Source organism: Impatiens glandulifera, chromosome 1, assembly GCF_907164915.1.
Source record: "Impatiens glandulifera chromosome 1, dImpGla2.1, whole genome shotgun sequence".
NCBI classification, from domain to species: Eukaryota; Viridiplantae; Streptophyta; class Magnoliopsida; order Ericales; family Balsaminaceae; genus Impatiens; species Impatiens glandulifera.
In genome coordinates this window covers 48,862,408-48,888,699 of record NC_061862.1, presented here as the reverse complement: position 1 = coordinate 48,888,699, position 26,292 = coordinate 48,862,408, and the positions used below count along the sequence as shown (strand labels likewise).

The 26,292-nt window shown below is 33.4% G+C and overlaps 2 protein-coding genes and 2 non-coding genes across 4 annotated transcripts; all 4 read left to right on the top strand.

The window, feature by feature from the left end:
• The first annotated feature begins 984 nt into the window (after window positions 1-984).
• Window positions 985-6,998, top strand: LOC124920778 (pentatricopeptide repeat-containing protein At1g55890, mitochondrial-like). The gene is made up of 2 exons (XM_047461332.1): window positions 985-1,179; window positions 5,655-6,998. The coding sequence occupies exons 1-2, from the start codon at window positions 1,033-1,035 to the stop codon at window positions 6,774-6,776; spliced, it is 1,269 nt and encodes a 422-aa protein (XP_047317288.1). The 5' UTR covers window positions 985-1,032; the 3' UTR covers window positions 6,777-6,998.
• A 5,657-nt stretch (window positions 6,999-12,655) lies between these two features.
• Window positions 12,656-17,688, top strand: LOC124927223. Its single transcript, XM_047467599.1, has 5 exons — window positions 12,656-12,810; window positions 15,076-15,472; window positions 16,024-16,119; window positions 16,291-16,671; window positions 17,017-17,688. The coding sequence occupies exons 1-5, from the start codon at window positions 12,656-12,658 to the stop codon at window positions 17,686-17,688; spliced, it is 1,701 nt and encodes a 566-aa protein (XP_047323555.1).
• Window positions 17,689-21,806: 4,118 nt separating this feature from the next.
• Window positions 21,807-21,888, top strand: LOC124923063. The gene has a single exon (XR_007098085.1). It is a non-coding gene; the product is annotated as a small nucleolar RNA SNORD25 (small nucleolar RNA).
• A 26-nt stretch (window positions 21,889-21,914) lies between these two features.
• LOC124923239 lies at window positions 21,915-22,057 on the top strand. The gene has a single exon (XR_007098239.1). It is a non-coding gene; the product is annotated as a small nucleolar RNA snoR136 (small nucleolar RNA).
• Window positions 22,058-26,292: the final 4,235 nt, after the last annotated feature.

Below are 26,292 nucleotides of genomic sequence, written 5' to 3'. Positions count from 1 at the left end.
GGTTTTACAATATATGAGATAACTGATTTAGTGTTATCCGTGATTTTAAATTGATTCTATCTTCAGCAAAATAGAGATATCTATAATTCTAACATTTTTTCACAACTCATGAATCAATGATTTTGAGGACTAAGTCTCAGATTGAAATAAGGCTAATAAGTGAAGATTAAAGAACTAGAAATTTTAAGATTTGAAAACAGAGTTTTTTGCGGATACTATGTTAGAATATGAGAAGTAGAAATTGTATTGGATGTATTATTGAAATATATAGGGTAGGTCTATTATATAGACATTATAATCAACTTATATGAAAAATAATAATATAATAATATATTATCATAATTTATAATATTGTGATAATATTTTTATAAATAAATTATTTTATATTTAAAAAAAAGTTTATTTTGACCTATGGTTCTAAAATCTTTTTATTAGTAATCTAAACGATTAGAGTTTAGGGTCGAAGTTAAATCGATACCACTATCAAAATTGTGGAATCGATTCAATCAAAATCGAAAACTAATCAAACTAAATAACTGCAGTTTTAAAACTATTGAATTGACTCAACGTTTTGTTAGTTGATTTAGTGAATGTTAAACGTTTAATAGACCAGTCATAATTAAAATTTAAAAAATATACGTAAGTGGTGAAAATTCAGTTGTAAAACATAATGAATTGTGTCATCAAGTTTTTGGGTTCATACAAACAAATATTTACATTTATTTAATAATAATTTGAGAGAAAGAATAAAATTAGTTAAACCTTGTATTTTTCTAAAGGTTGAAATCTAACCTAAACTCGAAAGGTGTGATTGAAAGGTGTTTTAATTGTGAATTAAATTCAGGACTTTAATCTATTAAAAATTATAAGGTTAAAAAATTGAATATTCTAATTTACAAACAAATTGAAATAGACTTTTTTTTAGATTTAAATAATCCTATTGAAAATTTAAAACAACATAAACCCTTGTTTGTGCGAGGTAGAATCCGCAATTGGAAGGATCTCTCACTCCAGTGTCCAGTCCAGACAGAAATGTCTTCTTCTTTGTACCGCCGCCTTCACGGTCTATTCGCCGCGTCCACCGCCATAGCTGAAACCGGCGCGGCCAAATCCAAAGTTTTCATTTCCAAAACTAAAGCCTCTTCCCTTTCACCCCAAGCACCACGAGACAAAGAAAAGGTGTTAGAATTATCCTAATTAGATCCTAATTTAATTTGTGAGAAATTAAAATATTGAATGCAGCGTAAACGTACCTTAATTAATTAATTAATCGCATGAATAGTGAATCTTCTCTTTCCTTAAACTTTGCATGGATTGAATGATTATTTCCTTAAACTTTCCTTATATGGAATGGTTCTTCCAATTGATGAGTAAGTCAATAGGTTTCTCTCTCTGTTGATGGGGACGCAAAGGAGAATTGACGTTACTTCAAATGGGGACCATTACCGTTACATATAACCAACAATAAGTTAGTTATTATAGTTTGACAATTTCTAATTTAGCCCCTTCATAAAATTAGAAATGTCACTTAGGTATCCTCACTTTATTTTCATGACAAATACACCCATAAGCCATAAACTTAATTTCACATTAGATCACATTATTTTGGCTTATATTAAATATGACACATGCACAATTATTTATTATACAAGTGACCCTAAAAATTCCAACAATCTCCCACTGGGTCACGTATGTACAAAAATAAATGTATCAACCATAATGCGCCTGAAGTTTTATGTCATCTTAATCATATGTTGTATAAACAATTTTATCAATTAATTATATTAATATAGGACCAAAGAGCTCGTCGTTGTATTTAAGCACAACTAGACCCAACAATGATCACATAAATCAATACAATTAATTGAAAAATCATATCATGAATGTGAGGAATGAAAATTTCATGCAAGGTGATCTTTTCATGTCAATTTTCAACTGGTCCTACTTGACTTTAGTGAGATCATACTTTAAACATAATTATACAAAGTGTAATGAACTGAATAATACTTAAGTTCTGATCAGAATAAAAACTTTATAAATATCTATAAAATAATTAAACTGGAAGATGTCAAAATTACAAACTCCCACTGAAATTAGAGATCGGTGATCTCTACAACACTCATACGAGCAATATCCTCATGAAAGACATTAGATGATAAACTTATTTTCATGAGGTTCATAACCATAGAGATTGTACATATATATTTTATAGAAATCTATCCACTTTGTATCATTTATTTCATAAAATAAACTTGATGTCAAAATCACTTAATTTGATACCTAGTAACATGTCATAAATTTCGCTGCAATAGTGGATGACGCCATAAGTGTTTGTTTGACATTTTTTCAATAAACGACAAACCAGCTAGCGAAAAATATTATCCGAAGTAGATTTCATACTATTTTGGCATCCCGTAATATCGGAGTCAGAATACTCAATGATCTCAAGACTTTCCGACTTTCTATATGTGAGCATTTAATTCTTCGTTCTTTTCAAATATCTCGTAAGTATTGGCTACTTAATGTCAAGCAAAATTTGTGACAAACAAAATGTCACCCATAATAAAACCATAAATAGACGTTTACTCCCACTAAACATGTGATACACAAATAATCAATTAAATTCACCTCAAAACCAAAAGAGAGAATTATTATTTTGTAAAATTTGTGGTATCACTAACGAGATGCTTCTTTAAGTCTATAAATGAATTTCTTTAATTTGCAAAACATATTAATTTGGTCTCTCGACACAAAGTATTTTCATTGCACCAAATTGTTTTTCAATGTCTCTATTGAAAAACCCCTTAACATCTACTATGGTGAAGCTCCATATCAAAATATGTAACGGGTACCATAAATTGTTCTTAAAAAGTAATTTAATTAAATTGGATTGTCATAAAGACACTTGATTTTGAGGTTGTTGAGTTTGTACTTAATGAGTTTGATCATATTGTCTTGTTATTCTTGATTTTTGAACATTATCCTCAATATCAATAAAATCCTTATAAATGTCAAAAAAACACTTGAGATATAAAACAAGTATTCGACAATAGGAATTATTGATCTAAATCATTTTTAAAGACACAATCTTTTCTCCCCTCAAACTCAATATCCTCAAAAAAATATTGCAGTCTCGTCTAAAAATAACTATCTTTATCTTGACATAATAAAAAAATTATAGCCCTTAATCACTTAGAATATTTAATAAAATAGTTGCTCACATTTATAAATTTAAGTAACAACTAAATTCAAATAATGATTTATCCCATCTCAAAATACTTAATGCAACATTAATATCAAGTCTTTGGACAGTAATATTAATTGTTAATAGTATTTTGGTGTAATGATCAAACATTAATAATAAGACATGTCAAATAATCAATCTATCTTTGGATGGATTAATTATTCACATAAATAAGACTTTATAATTATTACATATTTATCATCACAAGTATTAATGCAATTCTGTCAATTAATTATCAGCCTTTGGACTAAATAATATAATCACATGAATTACACAATACTACCATTCAAAATTGTCTTGAATTAATTTCAACAAACATTGTCACTTTGGTGATTATTTGTATCAATCAATACAATCCAAATAATGAACAATAATATCATTAATTTAAATTTAAATGTTATATTATTGTATATAACCCAAATCAATAATATATAATTTTCCAAGAAACATATAATTTATTTTATTATAAAAAATAAAATTATACTATGCCAAATCTTACTTTGAAATTTGTAATGTCTCATATTAATTAAATTAAATTAAATAATAAAGCTTCAAGATTTATTTGACCAAATTTCAAATATTCGCCTAAATCCAATTATTAATTAATTTATTAATAATCATTAATCTTTTAATCCTAAAATAAAGGATATAATTAAATTTTATTATATATACTTAACAATAAAATTATTCCTTAGTTTTCTTTGATTTACAATATATATTATATATTATTTAATCACTTAACAATAAATATCCCAAATGATATTTAATTAACCAACGGTCAATTTTAAAACAGAGAGTTTCTCTTTTAACGAGAAAATCTAAATTAAAACAGAGAATTTCTCCCTTTAACGAGAAAATCTAAACCAATATCAACCGTCAATTTAAAACGGATAATTCCTCCTTTAACGAGAAAATCTAAACCAATATCAACCGTCAATTTAAAACGGATAATTCCTCCTTTAACGAGAAAATCTAAACTTTAAAACAGAGAATTTCTCCCTTTAACGATAAAATCTAAACAAGAATCTAATTATCCATAAATCTAGTAAACCTTATTAAATAATATCATAAATCTTTATATTCTGTAATCAGTTATTCCATATTATTGGAAAAATCAATATATCAATATATTCCGAAATTATTGAAAAGAAATTATTGAAAAGAGAAAATTCAAAATATTCTTTTAATCTTAATGGTAAAATTCAAATATCCCTTAATTTATTAACATATATATTCGATTATCAAAATCAATATATTTATTAATAAAAAAAAACATATTTTTAAATAATCTATAAATAAATTCATGCATATATATTCTTGAAATATACACAAATCTAGGAATCTTATATTGATAATTGCTTAACCTTAATCTATCGTCAAGTCAATCTTGATGATATGTATAACTGTTACTCTTTAAATGTAAAATATTTATATTATCTTACTGATAACATGTTTTTAAATAATTTATAAATAATTCAAGCATATATATATATATAATCCGAATAACATACATGCTTTGAAATTATCTATCCCTGAAACTAGGGATCTTATCTTAATAATATAATAACTAATCAAAATAGATAATTATAATATATCTTAAATCTATCGTCAATCTTAATTAATCTTAATTGATATATAATCGTTCCTCTTTAACGAGACTTAACAAGAGAATCTTAAATATCCATATATAGGAACTTAACCGATATAATCTAAATATCCATATATAGGAACTTAACGATGAGAATCTTAATATTCATAAATCTATGATAAATCTTTATACCAAATTTATTTCAAATTATCACAAATTAATATATATATATATATATATTCCTAATAACATGCTTTAAATATGAATATATATCTACACCGATATAATTTTCTCACATAATTAAATTAGGATGGCTCTGATACCAATTGTTAGAATTATCCTAATTAGATCCTAATTTAATATGTGAGAAATTAAAATCTGAATGCGGCGGAAGCGTACCTTAATTAATTAATTAATCGCATGAGTAGTGAATCTTCTCTTTCCTTAAACTTTGCATGGATTGAATGATTATTTCCTTAAACTTTCCTTATATGGAATGGTTCTTCCAATTGATGAGTAAGTCAATAGGTTTCTCTCTCTGTTGATGGGGACGCAAAGGAGAATTGACGTTACTTCAAATGGGGACCATTACCGTTACATATAACCAACAATAAGTTAGTTATTATAGTTTGACAATTTCTAATTTAGCCCCTTCATAAAATTAGAAATGTCACTTAGGTATCCTCACTTTATTTTCATGACAAATACACCCATAAGCCATAAACTTAATTTCACATTAGATCACATTATTTTGGCTTATATTAAATATGACACATGCACAATTATTTATTATACAAGTGACCCTAAAAATTCCAACAAAAGGTACTAGCAACCATTGTCAAGAAATTTAAGAAAGCCACCGACTCAAAACGCTTCCGCCATCACAGCCATAACGCTTATCAACAAACCGTAGATCGCCTCGCCAGAGCCCAAAAGTTTTCCTACATAGAAGATATCTTGGAACACCAAAAGAAGTACCCCGACATTACCACTGAAGGATTCGTCATCCGTCTAATCTCTTTATATGGGAAGTCAGGTATGTTTGATAACGCACGTAAGCTGTTCGACGAAATGCCAGAGCTGGGTTGCCAGCGAACTGTCTGGTCTTTCAATGCCCTGCTTGACGCCTGTGTGAATTCCAAGTGTTACGACAAGATCGAAGAACTCTTCCATGAATTACCGGAGAAGTTATCGGTTAAACCCGACAAAGTCTCCTGCAACACAGTTATTAAAGCCTTCTGTAAAATGGATTTACTGGATAAAGCAATGTTCTTTCTAGATGAGATACAGAAGACCGGCATTGAGCCAGATCTGATCACTTTCAACACACTGATAGATGCATTTTACAGCAGAGGGTGCTTTTCTGATGCAGAGAAAATTTGGGTGTTGATGGAGGAGAAGAATATAAGTCCGAATACGAGAAGCTACAATCCTAAGCTGAGAGCATTGGTTGCTGATAACAAAATTGAAGAAGCAGGGGAGTTACTTGAAGAGATGAAGAAGAAGGGACTGGTACCTGATACTTATAGCTATAATGCTTTGATTTTAGGATACTGTGATAAAGGAGAATTGAAGGAGGCTTGCAGGTGGTATGATGAAATGTTGAAAATGAATTTGTCAGCTAATCAATATACATTTGGCAATCTTGGTTATTGCGCATGTAAAATGGGTGATTTTGAATTTGGTTTGAGGATTTGTAAGGATGTTATTAAGAGCAAAACTGTTGTGGCTTCAGATATGTTTCAGAAAGTGGTAGATGGTTTGGTTAAGTTGTCGAAAATGGATCAAGCAGAGGAGCTCGTTCAGCTCGGAAATTCAAACAACTATTTCAATTTTAAACTGAAATTGACTGCTGAAGGAAAAGAAGAAGAACTGAAATTGACTGAAGGAAAAGAAGAAGAACTGAAATTGACTGAAGGAAAAGAAGAAGAAGATGGACACTAACCCACATCTTCACAAGGTCATCTCCCTTCCCCCTTTTTTCATTTTGTTTGGATTCTTTAATTGGGGTTTTAGTTTCTTATTTTGAAGGATGTTATTTTGGGGACTTATTGTAAACTACTATGTTAATGCCTGTGTAAGCATTTCGATTGAGTCGGGTTTTTTCATCATTGAACCATTCGTTGGCGGTTTAACCTGATCTGTTATGTTAGTTTGGTTGGTTTATATCCTTGAATGTTAGCTTATTAAGAACAAAAGAATTACTAAAACTCTAATCAATTAGCAAAAATATGAAATATAGTGACAACTTATATAACAAATTTTAATAATTTCTCATTTAACAAGGTTATGACATTTCTTGGCTAGGGTATTATTCATCTAAGTTAAAATACTGATACTAAATCAATGTTCAATTAAATAAGTTAAACAAATCAAATATACAGTAACTGGACGACTCATGATACTTAACCAGATTATGGGAGTGCGCTATGCCCAAGTTTCTAAGATTCTTTTTATCTGTTTTCATTCATTCATGTGACAAGTATACCTCTTGCTTTTTCGCACTTTTAAGATTATTTTTACCTGTTTTCATTCATTCATGTGACAAGTATACCTCTTGCTTTTTTAATTTTCTTCTTTTTCATCTAATAAAACCTAACTTTATTAGGATAGACAAAGGTAAAGAGTTTTGTGTAAGAAACTAAATGTTTGATGTTTCGTTTTCATTAAAAATTGGGGTGTGGTAGCTTCCTAATATTTTTTTAAAAAAAATCGCACTAATTAATGTTCAGTTGTTTTGACTAAACAAATCAAAGACAATATACTACTATTATTATGCATATCAGTAAACTAATTAACTAGTATTAATATGCATGCGTTTCACCAGTATGCAAAGAAATTCAGTTCAAACTAAGCAGATATAAAAGAATTATTCACTAATCATGGTTTAATTATGGGAATAATTCAACTTAAACTAGCAGTTAGCAGTATTTGAATTTCTTGAATATTGAACAATTGAGCATTACAGAAGAAGATCAAAACAAACGAACTTCACACTTGAACAGTTAACTGATTTTCGAGGGAGAGATTAGAGAAGACAGAAGATGAACTTGATTAGATTCAAAAGATATTGTCATTTGGCTGCTGAAGGTTTTAGTCTTTTGGTAGAGAAATTCCAGATAGTTGGACAATACTCAATATGTAGCCACCAATGAAATGAAGAGTTATGATTAGAGAAAGTTAATTGGCTGAGGATAACAACCACATGGAAATGGACCTCCATTGTGGCCATTATAGTTGTAATCGTATGCTCGATCCTAATACTTAATTGTTGCACTTGCTTTCCTCGCTTACCACCGGCTCGATCCAAACACTCATCAATCATTTAGTTGAATATGTAGACCGAGATTAATATAAGATGTTTTGAAGGAAAATATATGAAAACTGGAGACATAATACTTATTCTCTAAGCATGTTCTTCTGTTTTTGCTGATATTTTTTTTTATAGCATATCACTTCGTTATGCTCTCCAACCATCTACGTCTGGGTTTTGGGCTTTTGATTTTGCTTTGATTTGGTATATGGGTTGATTATTTTGTTCTTGGTCTCATTTACTTTTAGTTGTGTTAACAATTTTTTTTAAATATTTAATTTATACCCTTGACAATGGTCTTATGAAAAAGAGACTCTTTTACATAGATCCACAATACTGGGTGCATGTCTCATGCTAAAAACTAAATTTGCATGTCTCATGGATACATATTTGTTATGATGTGTACTCTTAATACTGCAAACAAACCAAAAGTTAGAACAAGAGAACATATAATAATAAAAAAAAGAATTGCAACTTATTTTTAAAACGAAAATTAAAATATTGTAAAATATTTGACTTGGCAACTTAATAAACAATTAAAAATAAAATATTATAAATTTTATAACAAATTTATCAATAAAATTTATGCACATAAAAAAAAAGCTAAGACATTTTATCATTCAATACAAATAAAGTCATTAAATAATTTGTAACTCAGGAATAGTAGAAAAATTGATAAATTTCTTATTTCTCTTATAAATTTTTTATTATTTTTACAACATAATCATTTTGGAAATTGCTAATATGTTGTAATTATAATAATTTCTATAATATAATTTTTAAAATATTAAAAATTGAGAATAAAATTAATTTATCAATTGTGAAAAACTTATTTTTTATATTTAACTTATTTTTTAATATATATTATTTCATTAAATTAATAATATTTTAAAGATGGACCAAAGATGGACCATAAGTTTGCATATGTAACTTTTATTGCAACTTTCATTGTAAGATGAGTGACTGATAAAGTTGTATATATTCAATGAATGATGTTAATGCAAATTAGGTTGCAATTTTATTTTACATATATATATTTTTAATTTTTTTTTGAATTAAAGAGAATTAGAATCCCGCCATAACTTTCTAATTTAACTTAGAGTGTTTTCAAATATATTTATAATATTAAAAATGTAATTTATATAATATATAAACTTCAATTTTATTATAAAAAATAAATTATGAAAGCCTCAATATAAAAGACAATAATTTTATTCTATTCATAATATTGTGTTCTTATTATACAGTAAATAAATATACTTTCAAATATTTTCATTTTACTATTGAAAAATAAAATTTTAAATATTTATTTATAAAATTTAAATTATTTATTTTTTAACTCAGTAATATAGTTATAATTATTAGTTCTATATAAAATATAATATATTTAAATTTTTTATTTAAATAATTTAAATTTTTAAAAAATATATATATTTTAAATTATTTATACGTAAAAAATTAACTGAATACATATTATATAAATTTGTGATTTTACTAAAAAAAAAAATGTATAATAATAATATTAAAATTAATTTTTAAAAAGACTCCAACGAAGTCTATACTAGCTCTAGACTTATATATAAAAAGAAACAAAAACTCATATTATATAATATATTAAAATTAAGTTTTAATTTAAAAAATAATTAGGAAGAAAAAGAATTTGAGCGTTCACAATCGGCTAACTTCTTTAGAATTTGAAAGACAAAAATGCCCGAGAAATTACAAGTTATCAACGATTGGCGGTAAGCTCGACAATTTAGAACAGTCCATTTAATAAAAATAATAGAATTTTAATTAAATTTATTAGTTATTTAATATAATAGTGTCTAGTCTAGGGAAATTTGATCAAATAACCTCAAAGATGAGGTTATTTGATCTGATAGTAATTTGTTATTTTATTTGCGCTCGTGGTGCTCTATTTTTTTATACGATTTTGCCCTTGTCGCGAAACGCTACGCGAAGTGGATCAGGGGTTTGTATAAATACTCAAATATTTTCATTTCCTTATTTTTCTTTCTCTCTCTTCTCCATTTCTCTCCTTCACTTCACGGCGGCCGGCGGCGACGACGGCGACGGAGTTTCCTTCACTTCATACAAATCTATACAAATTTACAAGCTCTTCTAACCTAACTAATTCATTTATGTTTTTATCTATTGCGGATTTACAAGATCTAACCCTAAATCTATTTTGCATGCAGGTTTCCGATTTTAGGGTTTAGGGTATGCAGGTCTCCGATTCTAACTATTTGAAGGTCGTCGAGGTAGATGTTCATTTCAGATCTGATGAACAGTTATGTTCATGTTTACATTTTCTTCATTTCAAAAACCTTTTCATAGGTTCATATTTGGTCGTATTTGTTGATTCTTATTTGTTATATGGTTCATATTGGTTCATGTTTGAGCATTTCGTTAGGTTTTTATTTGTTATTTGTTCATATTTGCAGAAAATCTCTAATAAGCGTATGTGTTTCCGTTTCAGATCTGCTTACCGTTTCGCTACGGACCGTTTCGATACGGACTTACCGTTTCGCTACGGACTTACCGTTTCGCTACGGACTTACCGTTTCGCTAAGTAGTACCTCGCGATTCGCTAAGTATCAAGATTTTTTGTTATTTATAGTTAATCATGAACTTCATTTGACAAGGTATCTACATCACTTCATGGTTATGAAGAGAACCTGTGTTAGTAAAATATACCTTATAATTTTACATTAATGCCTTTGAAGAAAAATGCCTTTGGAAACATTTAGATTCTTCAGAAAATGCCTTTGAAGAATCTATCATTGACCTCCAGATAAGCAAAGATTGGCTGACTTTGATTTCGTTAGTCATTAAACTAAAGAAATAAATTTCAAACAATTTTCTCTTAGCTGGAGTTCAACGATAGCTTCTTCAAAGGCTTTTTCTAAAGAATCTAAATGTTTCCATGTAAAATTATAAGGTTTATTTTACTAACACAGGTTCTCTTCAAAACCATGACTTTGTTGTTGATACTTTGTCAAACGAGATAGATTACCTATGAAACCAATAAAAAATTTTGTACTTGACGATTCGCTAAGTACTACGAGCTCCAGCTAGGAGAATGGTTTGAATTCGATTTCGTTATTAAATAAATATAGTAGCAAAAACGTATTCAAACCATCTTCTCTTAGCTGGAGCTCGTTGACCTCGCGATTCGCTAAGTACCTCGTGATTCGCTAAGTACCTCCCGATTCGCTAAGTGCCTCCCGATTCGCTAAGTGCCTCCCGATTCGCTAAGTGCCTCCCGATTCGCTAAGTGACTCCTAACTCGCTAAGTGTCTCCCGATTCGCTAAGTGCCTCCCGACTCGCTAAGTGCCTCCCGATTCGCTAAGTGCCTCCCGACTCGCTACGGAAGTTGAAGAGACGCGCGTACGCACACGCACTATACCTTATATATTCAAAAAAATTCAGAACATTTCATTTCAACCGCCCGACTCTCTCTCTCTCTCTAACCCATTGTCTCTTCACTGAATCATGTCAAGGCCGATCATTTCTGCTTTCTTCTCGTTCGTCATTAAGGTTGGTTCATTCTTCTCCCTGCTGATCATTTTCTGGTTTTTTGTTTATGATTTTCGGTTTTTGCATGTTAAGTGTTTATTTGTCTTTTTCTTTGTTTTTATTAGTTTATGAAACGTATGGTAAAATGTTGTCTTCTGTTCAGTATATTTTTTCGCCATTAGGGTTTCGCTAGGTACCTCCCGATTCGCTAAATACCTCCCGATGCGCTAAGTACCTAGCGATTCGCTAAATACCTAGCGATCATTTTCTGGTTTTTTCTTTATGGATTTTGGTCTTTGCATGTTAAGTTTAGGTGTTTGTTTCAGATTTTTTGTTTAGGGTTTTTGCATGTTAAGTTTTATTGTTTGTTTCCGATTAGTTATGTATGGTTCTCTAGGATCAACAACTATGTCCAAGAGGTAGTTAGTGTCCTTCTAAAGTGTACGATTTTGACTCCTCTTTTGTTGGTATAAATAAACCCTTTGTGCTATTCGAATGGAAATATATTTAAAATCGAATAGCACAAAGGGTTTATTTATACCCAAAAGAGATGAATCAAAACCCTAAACAAAAGTGTCTTATGTTCAGTTAACGGTTTCGTTAGGTACCTAGCGATTCGTTAAGTACCTAGCGATTCGCTAAGTACCTAACGATTCGCTAAGTACCTAGCGATTCGCTAAGTACCTCCTGATTCGCTACGGACTAATCGATTCGCTAATTGTTGTGTTTGTTCTTAGATTTTTGATGATGTTGTTCCTTTTGTAGATGGCAGAAACAACTGTTACTGAGTTTCCCGGTCGGATTTCGTGGAAAAGTGCCCTCACCCTGAAGAAGATTGTTAATAAGTTCGAGGAAATGGATCTTTTGGAGAGTGTGTACAATACCCAGTTCAGATCATTATTCACAGCCCCCCTCTTGCAGTTCTCAGGAACTATTGTACATCATATGTTGATGAGGAGGTTAAGCTCAAACTCCAAGGAGATAACTTTCATGGTGAATGGACAAAAGCTTATATTTGGTATGAAGGAGTATGCATTGGTTACCGGCCTATGTTTCGGCATTTATCCTGAGTTGGACCAAGAAAAATTGCGTTGTTGTCCACCTCTCTCAGTGAAATACTTTAAAGGGAGCATGAGTGTGAAAATGTGCGACTTGGAGAAAGCTTTTTTCAAATGCAAAGACAAGGAAGATGCATTCAAGATGGGGCTGGTATGCCTGATTTGCCAGTACCTATTCACCTTTGACCCAAAAAGAGTTATATTTCCAAAAATACTCAACATGGTGGAATACAAGGACACTTTCCTCCAATATCCATGGGGGAATGTCACCTTTAGAGCCACCTTCAAGGGTTTAAACAAGAACATGAAACATCTCAGTAGCTCATATTTTGAGAAGAATGAGAAGGCTGAAGATCCTTATGCTCCTTTTGCATATAACATATATGGGTTCGCATTGGCACTTCAAGTGTGGACTAGGGCTGCAAATGAGTCAAGCCGCTCGTGAGCTGCTCGCGAGCCGCTCGATCAAAGTTTGGCTTGAGCTTGACTTTGATCGAGTTCGAGCCGAGCTCGAGCCGGCTCGTTTAATATTCGAGCCGAACTCGAGCTCATATAATGCTTGCTCGACGGCTTGTCGAGCTTTTTCTAGCCTGATAATATATAATATATTTATTTATTTAATATAAAAAAAACTTAAAATTTAAAACAATTTTTTTCTCTCTATTTTCAAAGCCCATATAGAAGGCCCATAATCCACAATATTATATTATATTGTCATAAAACAAAACTCTAATTTCTAATGTATCAATCATAAGTGACTCTTAATCTCTTTTTCTTCTTCTTTCTTCCGTCTTCACTGTTTCTTCTTCTTCCTCATCTTCACCATCTCTTCTTTTTTCTTGTTCTTCCTCTATCTTCACCATTTCTTGTTCTTCCTTCTTCAATATTTCTTCTTCTTTCGTCTTCATCATTACTTTCACTCATTCATAATAGGTTAATACATATTTTTATGTTATCTTTCATCTACACTATTTTTCTCGTTCATTCACAAGAACCTCCAGGTAAATTAAAATATATTTTTATTTCTACTATAGCTATTGCTCATACTTTTAAATAACTTTGATTTTTTTTTTTATATTATGAGAAATTTGTGCTTATATAGATCGTTCATAGATTTATATAGAAAAACACTATTATATATATTAATTGTTCATATATCTATATGGAAAAACACTATTATATATATTAATAGTGTTCATAGATCTATATAGAAAAATATTTTTAATATATATTGATCATAGATCTATATAGAAAAACAGTATATATTTTGTATATATTATGAAGAGATAAAAAAGGTTAGTATATATTATATATAATATGTTGAGAGAGAAAATGAATTTATAATATTAATAATATATTGTAATATATAAATAAATTAATTGAAACTTTCTATAAATATATAAATAAGTCAATAAATTCTTGTTATATTTGTACCCAAATAATTTAATTATATATAATAATATTTAATAAAAACTAGGTTCAATTTGTTTTTGTCCGTATCTCCCTTAAACCTTAAAGTAAGTTAAATTTTAGTTATTTGTTTTAACATGTATTTTTTATATTAATTATTTTTAAGCTTAAATGCAGGTAGGTGTACTTGTGCTATGCTTGAAGAATGTGACTTAAAAAATATTAATATATTGAATGTTCAAACAATTTATATAGTATTGTACTTTAATTTTAGAATTTTGAATAGTAATTTTGGTTGAATGCTTTTTGAATTATTATGATTTTGGAATTTTAAATAGTTATAATTTATTAATATTTTCAATTTTAAATATTATGTTTTAAATGTTGTATATGTATGAAAGTTTGATATTTCATTTTGAAAATAAATTTTAGTTTGAGTTCGAGTTCGAGCTTGAATTCGAGCTCGAGCTTGAGTTTGAGCTCGAACTCGATCTTGAATTCGAGCTTGAGTTCGAGCTTTTCGAGTCGAGCCGAGCTTATAGGTAAATAGTCGAGTCAAGCTCGAGCTCAAATTTATAAACTCGTTCGAGCTCGAGTTCGAGTCGAGCTAATAAATACTAAATCGAGTCGAGTTCGATCTCCAGCAAATTCGAGCTCGACTCGGCTCATTTGCAGCCCTAGTGTGGACGTATGAGGTCATCGAAAACTTTATCCCTAAATTCGCCAGAAGGAATCAGATTAATGACCCTCTACGCCCAAGGTTGTTACTCTATCATTCCAACAGGAAAAACACATCGATCGAGGTAAAGACTGCCCTAGAGACCAAGAATGTGACTGAGATGGAAGAGTCCTCCATGGAGAAGAGGTTATACAGTGGTGAGGAATTTGAACAAATCGACGAGACAACTGATGATTTTTTTGAGGGATTTACTGATGGGAAAGTAATAAAGATGATTTTGATGAAGATGAAGAAAGTGAACATGAAGAAGTTACTCCAAATCCCCCCAAACCTGCCACCAAGAAGAGAAAAGTTGATGCTACTCTTAAAGAAGCAGTCAACTTGAAGAAGAAGCTTGCTTATGAATCGATTCTGGCCCGCATTCTTACTCCCCCCTCCGCGACCTCAAGTCCTCGGGCTGAGACACCTCCTCCTCGGGCTCAGACACCTTCTCCTCGGGCTCCAACACCTTCTGTTGGATGTGAATTTAATGAGATGAAGGAGGAGCTGAAAATAGAGATGAAAGAGGAGCTGAAAAAGCTGAAAACAGAGCTCATCAAAGAGCTGAAAATCACAATCCAAGAAACTCAAGAAACTCACCTTGAGTCGTTCAAGAAGATGGTTTTTAATATGTCCAAACAGTTGTTAGATAAATCCAATAAAAGGATGTCCATATTATTAACCAGATTAGATGATATGAAGGAGAATATAAAGAAGAAGAAGAGTAAGAAGAAGGATTCTAAGAAGGCTGTGAAGGTTGAAGAGGAGAAGACTACTGAGGTATGGAGATATTGAATTTTGCACTTTACATTTCATTTCGCTGAGTACATATCTGATCTGACCAGTACCTATTTTGCAGGTTAAGGATTCTAAGAAGGATATCGAAGTTGAGAAGAGCAAGGTTGAACAGAAGGAGGAGAAGAAAGAGGTATTCTGCGTACTTGTCGTTTCGCTAAGTTAGTACTTGTCGTTTCGCCAAGTACTTGTCGTTTCGCTAAGTTAGTACTCTGCGTTTCGCCAAGTACTTGTCGTTTCGCTAAGTTAGTACTCTGCGTTTCGCCAAGTACTTGTCGTTTCGCTAAGTTAGTACTCTGCGTTTCCCCAAGTACTTGTCATTTCGCTAAGTTAGTACCACTAGCTAAGTACTGACCAGAATTTTGTCTATTTTGTAGGAGATGATAGCGATGCAGGAGACTGTGGGGGATGATGAGAAGGTGAATGATGGGAATAATGGGAAGAAAGATGATGTAAAGGAGGACGATGAGAAGGTGGAGGATGAACAAAAAGAGGACGATGAGAAGGTGGAGGACGAACAGAAGGTGGAGGACGAACAGAAGGTGGAGGACGATGAGAAGGTGGATGATGATGAGAAGATGGATGAAGTTAAGGTGGAGGACGGTGAGAAGGTGGAGGATGAACGAAAATAGAACGATGCGAAGGTGGAGGACGGTGAGAAGATGGATGATGAGGCTAAAGTGGAGGACGGTGAGAAGCTGGATGGTGTGGCTAAGGTGGATGATGTGGAGGTTGATCTGAAAGTGAAGGTGAAGGATTTGAAAGTGAAGGTGAAGGATGAGAAGAGTGTGGGTGTGGATGTGAAGGCACAGACAAATGAGGAAATTATGGGAGGAGATGACAATGATGACAATGATGATTTCCAGTTATACAATACTCCTCCAAAAGGAAATTATGGGAGGAGAGTGAGGAAGCCGAAAAAAGATGACTCGTACACCAACCCTTCCTTGTCAAAAATGCCCAAGACAAAGGATCCAATGAAAGTGAATCACCTTCAAAAATTTGAAGATGAGCTGCTGGATAAAGTAAAAGCGTGGTTGGTTGATCTAGAAACCGATAATTTGACAAAGGATGTACATACTTGCCAAGCAAAGAAGGATATGTTTGTTAGAGTTATAACAAGGTTGACATAGCTTGAAGACACTGTAAGTCGTGCAAATCAATTCATTATTCATTAATACTCATCGTTTCGCCAAGTACTTATCGATTCGCTAAGTACCTCTCGTTTCGCCAAGTACTTATCGAATCGCTAAGTACCTCTCGTTTCGCTAAGTACTTATCGAATCGCTAAGTACCTCTTGTTTCGCTAAGTACTTAGTCAATGTTGTTTGATATATACTGAATGTATGTTGTATACTCCCATTGTGCAGGAAATCGATGCATTCTGCCATCTTTTGCGGAAAAGGATTTCCTACTATCCCAAGACATATAAAAATTCACATGTGGCAATTGGGGATTGTTTATTGTCGGACAGAATCAGGCGAGAGCACAGGACTTTTATTAAGGATCCTACTAACTATCCAGTCGCCGAATTCAAAGACTATTACATGGCCGCACCACATAGATATATGCCAGAATGGTCAACAATTGACGATGTCTACATGCCTGTGAATATTAACCAGAAACACTGGATTTTGTGTGTAGAACGTCTTCAAAAGTACTGCATTGACGTGTACGACTGTGATGCCTATCTTTATAAGAATCTGGATCCTTATTTGAAATCCTTCTGCGACATGATTCCACATATATTCTCAAAGACAATCACTCCTGGTGAGAGGGTAAGGTATCCTAAATTCAACTTCGAAGGCCCCATCCAACCAATGACTTACAAACGGTTACCACACCCCAAAGTGAAAACCGCTGCAGCTAAGGTTGGAGAAGTCCCATGGGCAACAGAGAGCGGGGACTGTGGGGTCTTCACGCTAATGTATATGGAACACTTGACCGTTAATCAAGCTGTGCACAATGTGACCTTAGAAAACATGGAGTTTTTTAGGCAGAAGATGGCGGTCAGGTTATTCCATCAGATTATCGAACCTTAGTGTAAACATTATTTTGAAGTAAATTGTGTAAATTGGATAACTTATTTTGATGTATTGTAAACCTTGATGAATATTTTGGAAGTTGGATGATAAATTATTTTGATGTATTGAATTTTGAACTTGAATTGCAGAAAACCTTCAACGTAAAAAACAAGTGTAACCCTTGAATTTACCCTTCAACGTACAAAAAAGATAACCTCATCGTTTCACTAAGTTAGTACTCTTCGTTTCGCTAAGTTAGTACTTGTCGTTTCGCTAAGTACCTAGCGATTCGCTAAGTACCTAGCGATTCGCTAAGTACCTCGCGTTTCGCTAAGTACTCATATACTACTACTAGAACATACAACATAAACTTTAAACCTGAATTAACAACATAGTATCTTACACATAGTATCTTACCAGTACCATAGTTCAATTAACAACATATATTACAACATAGTATCTATCAAGCTAAAGGTTCATATTGTTGAGATAATGAGTCATGCTGCTTAGATGATGAAGCTCTTGCAGTAGATGGTGCAGGCATCACTGCTTTGCATGTTGCCCTATTATGTCCTAGCCCAGCACATGAGCTGCATCGTCTCGGGACCTTACGGACCTCACCCTGGGATGACCTACGCTTTGTTTGTGGCCTGCCTTTCTTAACCTTCATATTTGGTTTAAGACACGAACGTTGCTTGATATGTTCGGGAACATCCCAATTTTCTTCATCACCGGGAGGATAACATGTCTCGGCATATGAATTTATCCAACACTCAGTTGTGTAATACCTGTGTGCAGGGAAAATATAACGAATTATTAATTGGTTAAACAGAATGAACACGTGAGCTAAATATTAATACCTTGAACAGAAGTCATAAGAAACCAAATTCCGACTACGGGCAGCAGCCATTGCATGCGTACAAGGAAGACCCGAAACTTCAAATACTCTACAAGTGCAGTTCATGTCTTTCAAATTGACATTGAAATGGGACTAATTGTCATGCACATAAAACTCGAATCGGTTAAACGATTGGACTGTATAGAATTTGGCCTTCTCGAATCCCTCACGTAACACCTTCTCATAATTTGGAGATAAAACTTCTTTGTGATTAGACGCTCTTTCTCTTCTATCGTTAAACCAATGTTGTATTGTGAATCTTAAATACTTAGCCATTTCAGAAATGGGATACTTTCTGGCTTCCCTTCTCTGATTATTGAAACTCTCAGCATAATTGCTTGTGAGTTTATTGTATCGCTTACCGGGAAAAAATGCTCTACTCCATCTTTGGAACCCAATTTCTTCCAAATAGGCAGCAATCCTGTGATCTTTAACCTTGATCTTGTCAAACCACCGATTAAATTCGTGGATAGTGTACGCCCTTGAAGCCGAATCAAACTCCGCATGACACTTATCACTTTTGAATTTGGCCACAATATTCATTTTTATGTGATATGTGCACGCACCGTGGTCTGCTTTTGGGAAAACAGCACACAAGGCATTAGCGATGCTTGGGTGTCTATCGGATACGAAGACGAGATCATCAACTAATCCAATTGTGTCTCTTAGTTTTTGCATGAAATAAGTCCAGGAGTTATTATTCTCTGAATCAACAACGCCGAATGCGACAGGATATAGTTGCTCATTCGTATTCAATGCAATAGCCACCAATAATTGACCACCCACCTTGTTCATAAGAAAACTAGCATCAACACATAATATAGGACGACAAAAGGATTTAAAACCCCTAATTGAGAGGCCTAGGGACATGAACATATACTTGAAGTGGCCGAGCTCGTCTGTCTGTATGTCGGTTATGGTACCAAGATTACACTTCTCCAACATGTAAATGTATGATGGCAGTATTCTATAGGAATTCTCTACCGTTCCTCGCACAGCTATTAAAGCATTTTCCCTTTCCCTCCATGCCTTATTATAAGTCAAAAATATCCCATAAGTTGTCTGCATGTCTTCAATTATTTTCTTAGGCAAGTGGTTATGATGATTGTCCATGTACTTGCTCTTCACGCACTGCCCAATAACCCATGCTAGTGTTTGCATTTTTTTCTTGGGCCTCGACAAAACTGAGCATGAGTGTTGTTGCTCAAATTTCCGGATCTCAAACATCTCAGAAAACTTACCTTTCACAGCCCGCAAGCTCCACTTGCATGTCTCATCCAAACATTTGAGTTCCCAAAGATTTTTTCTTGACTTCTCACTTTGAATTCAAAATGATTGGTCATCGCTTATTTATATAGAGCAAGTTGAAGTTCTTTTTTATTTTCAAACAACGAACTGACTTCCAATACGGTTTCACTAGTTAATGTCATCGCAAATGTGGGGTCTGGCGGTGATGTGTCTGTCGGGTCTGTCGATGGTGTACCCATTGAAGATCGTCTTGCACTAGATGGTGTACCCATTGATGATCTTCTTGCACTAGTTGGTGTACCCATTGATGCCTTTCTTGCACTAGTTGGTGTACCCAATGATGATCTTCTTGCACTTGGTTGTATAGGTATTGATGCTTTTTCACCACTATTAACATGCAAGTCCTGAGTAAGTGGGATGTGAGGCAAAGAGCTTTCTCCGACTTCATTTTGACTTTCAACAAAGAATTCCGAGGGTACAACAGGTGGTACAAATTTTTGAGTAAGTTGTGGTGATAGTATACTTTCTTGAGTTGGGTATGTAAGTAGTGGTATCTTTTTTTTAGTAAATGCTGACTTCTCCACTACAGATACACACAATGGTGACACTGTTCGACCCAAAATCAAGCGTGATAAATATGTGTTCAAATCCCCATCATTATCAATAAAAACAGGTTTTGGATTTCTGATATTCGGAATATCATACTTCACTTGAAGCACTAAATCGTATGTTGATATCTGCACATTAAGTCTATCGTAGAGTATATCAAGTAATTCAGCATAACGAGTACTTTGGGGTAGATCAAATGTTTTGATTGAAGATGCATCAAAATACAGTATTCCATCAGCATCAAGTTTCCACTCTCCATTATAGAAAACGAAAATTTCAGCTGCAATAAAAAAACATGATTTGATTTAGAGACGGATAATTAATACTTCGCGAATCGCTAGGCACTTAGCGAAACGGAAAGGCCTTCGCGAAACGGGAAGGGCTTCGCGAATCGTTAGGCACTTAGCGAAACGGGAAGGCCTTCGCGAATCGCTAGGCACTTAGCGAAACGGGAAGATAACCCTAATCAATCGAAGAAACCGAACATCAATAAAACATGCTTAAAATACACGTACCTGTTGGAACAGTGCTCGTGCTCGTCGTGGAGCTCATAGTGATTCGAACAAACCGTCGCCGCCGAGATCTCCGACGAGATCGCCGCCGCCGCCGGAGTTTAGAGAGTAGGAGGAGAAGAGCGGGAAGAGAGAGAAGGAGAAGGAAAGAAATGAAAAAAAAAAGTACGGAGGTTATATTAAATAGTAAGGGTAATCTGAACATTTCACATATCGTCACTTCGCGAAACGCTAAGTGACTTAGCGTTTCGCGACAGGGGCAAAATCGTCCAAAAAAATAAAATCACCACGAGCGCAATAAAATTAACAAATTACCATCATATCAAATAACCTCTTCTTTGAGGTTATTTGATCAAATTCCCCCTAGTCTAGTGATTTAAATTGAAAATTTTTAATTTTATTTGGTTATAGTTCCAAATCTCACATAAAACACTTTTTTTAACCATTTATTTTAAATAAAATTAAGGCATCAAATTTATTTTTTCAATGTTTTTTCCTATATGGGATGAGGTAGTTAAATTCTCGGGGCCGACATTGCTCCTAATGCCTCATCTCTCATCTACTATCTCTGATTTCATTTCTTCCATTTCAAATTCTCAAGTATTACTTGGTCAGTAGAGACATGCCGCTTCTCTTACTTCGTGCCTTCCTGTTTACTCACATATTTCGCTGGTATGCCATCTCCTTCATTTTAGTTTCCCATTTTTGTCATATAGTCAGAGATTGAGAGATGCAAGGTTTGACTAAAGATTTGGATACAAAGTTTTGAAAGCTAATTTAAGGCTGTGTTGTTCTTACCATATCGCTTCCATTTGTTTACATTCAATGGAGAACAATTGGGCAACTTCAATTTCTTCTATATGTTGTTTTGGAACAGTGATGAGCCAAATAGACCTGTAATGATTTGCGGTAATGATCGCAACACATAAACATCCAAGGGACTGAGTTTCGTTGCTTGTAACTCTGGTCTTTAGATTTTTGCTTCAGTTGGTTGAACATATAGAGCTTGACACCCTAAAAGTGTGTTTGGTAACAGTAAGTGAAGCTATATAGACTTGTTCCTCTAGCTCTCTAGTGTTATATTTTACATAGAACATTTGGACGTTGGGGAACTACATATTACTTCTTCCACGCTTCTTTTTTTATTTGTAGTGTCTTTTTCATCATTTTGATTATCTTATATTTGAAATCACATCCTATGGGTTTAAAGATTTGAGCATTTGGGGATTATATATTTCTTAATGGAAGAATTGAAGAAACTTTTGAATGTTGTAAATATGTGATGTAGAGAAGCATGTCTATGTGATTCTATGTTTAATATGATGTAGAAGTTGTTTGAACTTGAAAAGATGAGCATTTGGACTCTAGGGAACTACATTTTACTTTTTCCATGATTATTTTGATTTGAAGTGTCTTTTGTTGGGTTTTGCAACATAAAAAATACGAATCTTCTTAAAAATTAAATTCTGTTTTCAAAAGAAAAAAGTGATTACACTAAAAATGATTGAAATACTTCACAATCAAAAGCTCTCTCAACCTTTCTCTCTAGATCAGCCAAAGAAAATGAAGGAAGCAGAAAACCCTAGATCTGTTCACTCTCTCTCAACCTTACTGTGTTAAAAGAAAACTCTAACCCGTTTATTTATCCGAAAGTTAAAACCTGACCCAATAGCAAGGTACACCTCCACAATTATCCCCCTTCTGATCCATGAGAGAATGTTGTTATAAACATCCATCATTGTGACGCCCCTACCATAACCATTCCGGCTTTGGCACAACATATCTCATGATTGCCTATTGGCAAACCCTTTGTCATCATATCTGACCCGTTCTCATTTGTATGCACTTTCTCCAAGTATAATTCCTTCTTCTTAAGCACTTCACGTATTCAATGGTACCTTCTTTGGATTGTTTTGAACGTGAATGGAATTTGGATTCTTGCTCACATGTATAGCACTTTGTGAGTCACTAAACACCACGAACATGTTTTGTGTTATACCTGTTTCCTTCAATAATTCCTTCATCCATCTCATTTTCTTACACTATTCAGTAATACCAATATATTTAGCTTCTGTAGTAGACAAAATAACACATTTCTATAGACGAGACTGTCATGATACAACTCCTCCTCCAAAGGTAAACAAATACCCTGAAGTTGATCTCATTGTGTGAGTATCACCACTCATATCTGAATCAGAAAACCCTTCAACATGTGGTTTTCTAGTACTATAACACAAAGCGTATTTAGAGGTCACTCGAAGATATCTCATTAGCCACTTAACCGTTTCCTAGTGTATCTTACCGGAATTTGAAAAGAAACGACTAACTACTCCAACCGCAAGAGTTATATCCGGTCTTGTGTAAACCATTGCATACATCGGACTGCCTGTTGATGAAGCATATGAAACCTTGCACATTTCTTGTCTTTCCTCTTCATCCTTAGGAGACATTGTCTTGTTTATTTTCAAGTGTGTAGACAATGAACAAGAAACTGGTTTTGCCTTATCCATACTTAGAATCTTCTCAATATATCTCTCTTGAGACAACCATAACCCTTTTTCTTCACCCGATCACAAATGACCTGCTTTCCAAGAATTTGTCTTGTTGGACCGATGTCTTTCATCTCAAAAGACTTGGCCAAATCCTTTTTTAATTTGGCAATCTTGAGCTTGTCAATCCCTACAATTAGCATGTCATCAACATATAGGAGAAGTATAATACAATTATTAAAAGCAACTTTTTCATAAAGATACAGGGATCTGTAGATGTCTTCATGTACCCATGGATGGTCATGAACGACTCAAACTTAAGATATCACTTTCTTGGTGCTTGCTTCAAACCGTACAGAATTTTGATAAGCTTTCACATCTTGCTTTCCTCACCTTTCTTATTGTAACCTTCAAGGTTCTCCATATAAACATCCTCATCCAAATCACCGTGGAGAAATGAAATATTGGCATGAAGTTGTTCAACCTCAAGAACTATACAAGCAGCTAGACCTAACACCACCCGGATTGAAGTCATCTTCACTAACAGTGAGAAAATCTCATCATATCTATTCCATGTCTCTAGCCAAAATCTTTGAAAACCAACCTAGCCTTGTATTTTGGCTTGATATTATCACCTCTCTACTTGATCTTGTACACCCATTTATTTTGTAATATTTTTATGGTTTTTGGTCTTTCCATTAGTTCATATGTGTCATTTTTCAACAATGACTTCATCTCTTCATCCATGACAGCTAACCAATCTTCCTTGTGAGCATTCTCAAAAGCCTCCTTATAGCATACATGCTCCACATAATTGGTTAGAAGGACATACTCTGTATTCGGGTACTTAGAGAACTTGATCTTTTCTCCCTAGTAGACCTCATAAGTACTTTTGTTTGTTGATTTTGTTGATTTCCATCTTCTTTCTAAACTTCAAAGCCAGCCTCGATATTATCACCAAGCTTGATCCTAAGGAACATCGATCATCATCACTATCTGAGTGTGAAGCTAAAAGTGACATTGTCTTCTCAACATCATGAGACATCTCAAGACTAGGAAGATCACGTATGTGTGCATCAAACTTGTCACCATCTTCAAAATTATCAATAGTCTGATCTTCAAGGAATACCACATCTCGGCTTCTCAAAACCTTCTTGTCCACTATGTCATAACACTTGTATCCCCAAAACCCAAAAATATGCATTATCTAGTTTTTGCATCTAGCTTAGACCTCTCATCTTTTGGAACATGCACCAAGACTTTGCAGCCAAAAACACATAAATAGTCATAATTAACATCTTTATTTGACTATGCGTTTTCTGCAAACTTATTATTCAATGACTTGGAGGGAGAAACAATTGATCACATACATTGTAGTGCTCATGGCTTCAGCCTAGAAATTCTTAGCCAACCTGGAATGGGAGAGCATACTCCTCATCCGTTCCAACATTGTTATGTTCATCATCTCTGCCACTTCATTTTGTTGTGGATTCTTGGGCACAGTCTATTCATGTCGAATACCCTACTCTTTTTAATAATCATCAAATGAGCCTATGTACTCTCCCCCATTATCTGACCGTACCCTCATCAGTTTTATGCCTGTCTCTCTATCAATCAGCTTGTGAAATACCTCGAACATTGTTGCAACCTCATCCTTGGACTTTATAACATAAACCCAAACCTTCCTAGATGCATCGTCTATGAAGGTTACAAAATAAGAAGCACCACTTATGGATTTAATATTCATAGGATCACATACATTTGTGTGGACCAACTCAAGGACATTCTTTTTCAGTTCCACTTTCAACTTAGTGAAGGTGACTTTATTATGCTTACCTTCAAGCAATGCTCAACTTTCAAGGTGAGCATTCTTGAGATTCGACAACTCATTCGAGAATTTTAAAATTTGTCTTGTATAAGGAACGACATTTCTTACCTCGTGCAACAACCAAGGAACCCTTGATTAGCTTCCATGCTCCACCACTAAAAACATTACGGTAACCTCCATCATAGAGCTTACTTGCAGAAATCAAAATTATTCTCAAGTCAGAAACATGTCTTACATCTCTCAAAGTCAGGAAACAACTCATGTTTGTCTCGATTCTAATATCACAAATACCAACTATCTTGGATACACCACTATTTTCCATGCGAACCTCACCATAATCACCAGCTTTGTAGGACTGGAAATAACCTTTGTGTGGAGTAATATGGAATGAGGCACCTATTTCAACAATCCATTCTGTTTCATTTAAAGAAGTGCTAAGACATGAGTCTTGACATTTAGAAGCATATATCAGTTCACCATCTGAAGTATAAGCAGATGTATATGCACTCTGTTTTTTCTTTTCTATAGGCTTCACCGTACCCTTTGCTTTATCATTTTTAAATTTCTAACACTCGTTTTTTCTAATGACCCTTTTTTCCATAGTAATGATTAGCACCATTCTTCTTCGGAGCTCTAGACTTACTTCTAGACTTTCCCCTACTCGAACCACTTCTATTATCTTTGATCTTCCTCTATCAGTCACCAATATATCAGACTTAGAGGGTTTATCCTCTTTTCGATTCTCCTTATCAAGTAAGGAACTGGTGACAAATGCCATGTTAACTTTACCATTTGGTGTTGAGTTGCTAAGAGTGATAATAAGTGTCTCCCAACTTGTAGGCAATGATCCAAGGACTAAAAGTGTTTACACATCATAATCAAAATTTATCTTCATACTACTCAGCTGATTGAAAATATTTTGAAATTCATTCAAGTGTTCATCAATTGATTTATTATTAATGTACTTCAGATTCATCAGCATTCGTACTAGTGCTGCTTTATTCCTTGTTGACCTCCCAACGTAAAGAGTTTCAAGTT

Excerpts from the sequence above, each read along its gene's own strand:
- LOC124920778 (XM_047461332.1), top strand. The coding sequence starts at position 1,033 with ATGTCTTCTTCTTTGTACCGCCGCCTTCACGGTCTATTCGCCGCGTCC. Across the intron at positions 1,180-5,654 it reads CACCACGAGACAAAGAAAAG|GTACTAGCAACCATTGTCAA; the intron begins GTGTTAGAATTA and ends TTCCAACAAAAG.
- LOC124927223 (XM_047467599.1), top strand. The coding sequence starts at position 12,656 with ATGGTGAATGGACAAAAGCTTATATTTGGTATGAAGGAGTATGCATTG. Across the intron at positions 12,811-15,075 it reads GGGAGCATGAGTGTGAAAAT|TAATAAAGATGATTTTGATG; the intron begins GTGCGACTTGGA and ends CTGATGGGAAAG. Across the intron at positions 16,672-17,016 it reads AAGATGAGCTGCTGGATAAA|GAAATCGATGCATTCTGCCA; the intron begins GTAAAAGCGTGG and ends CCCATTGTGCAG.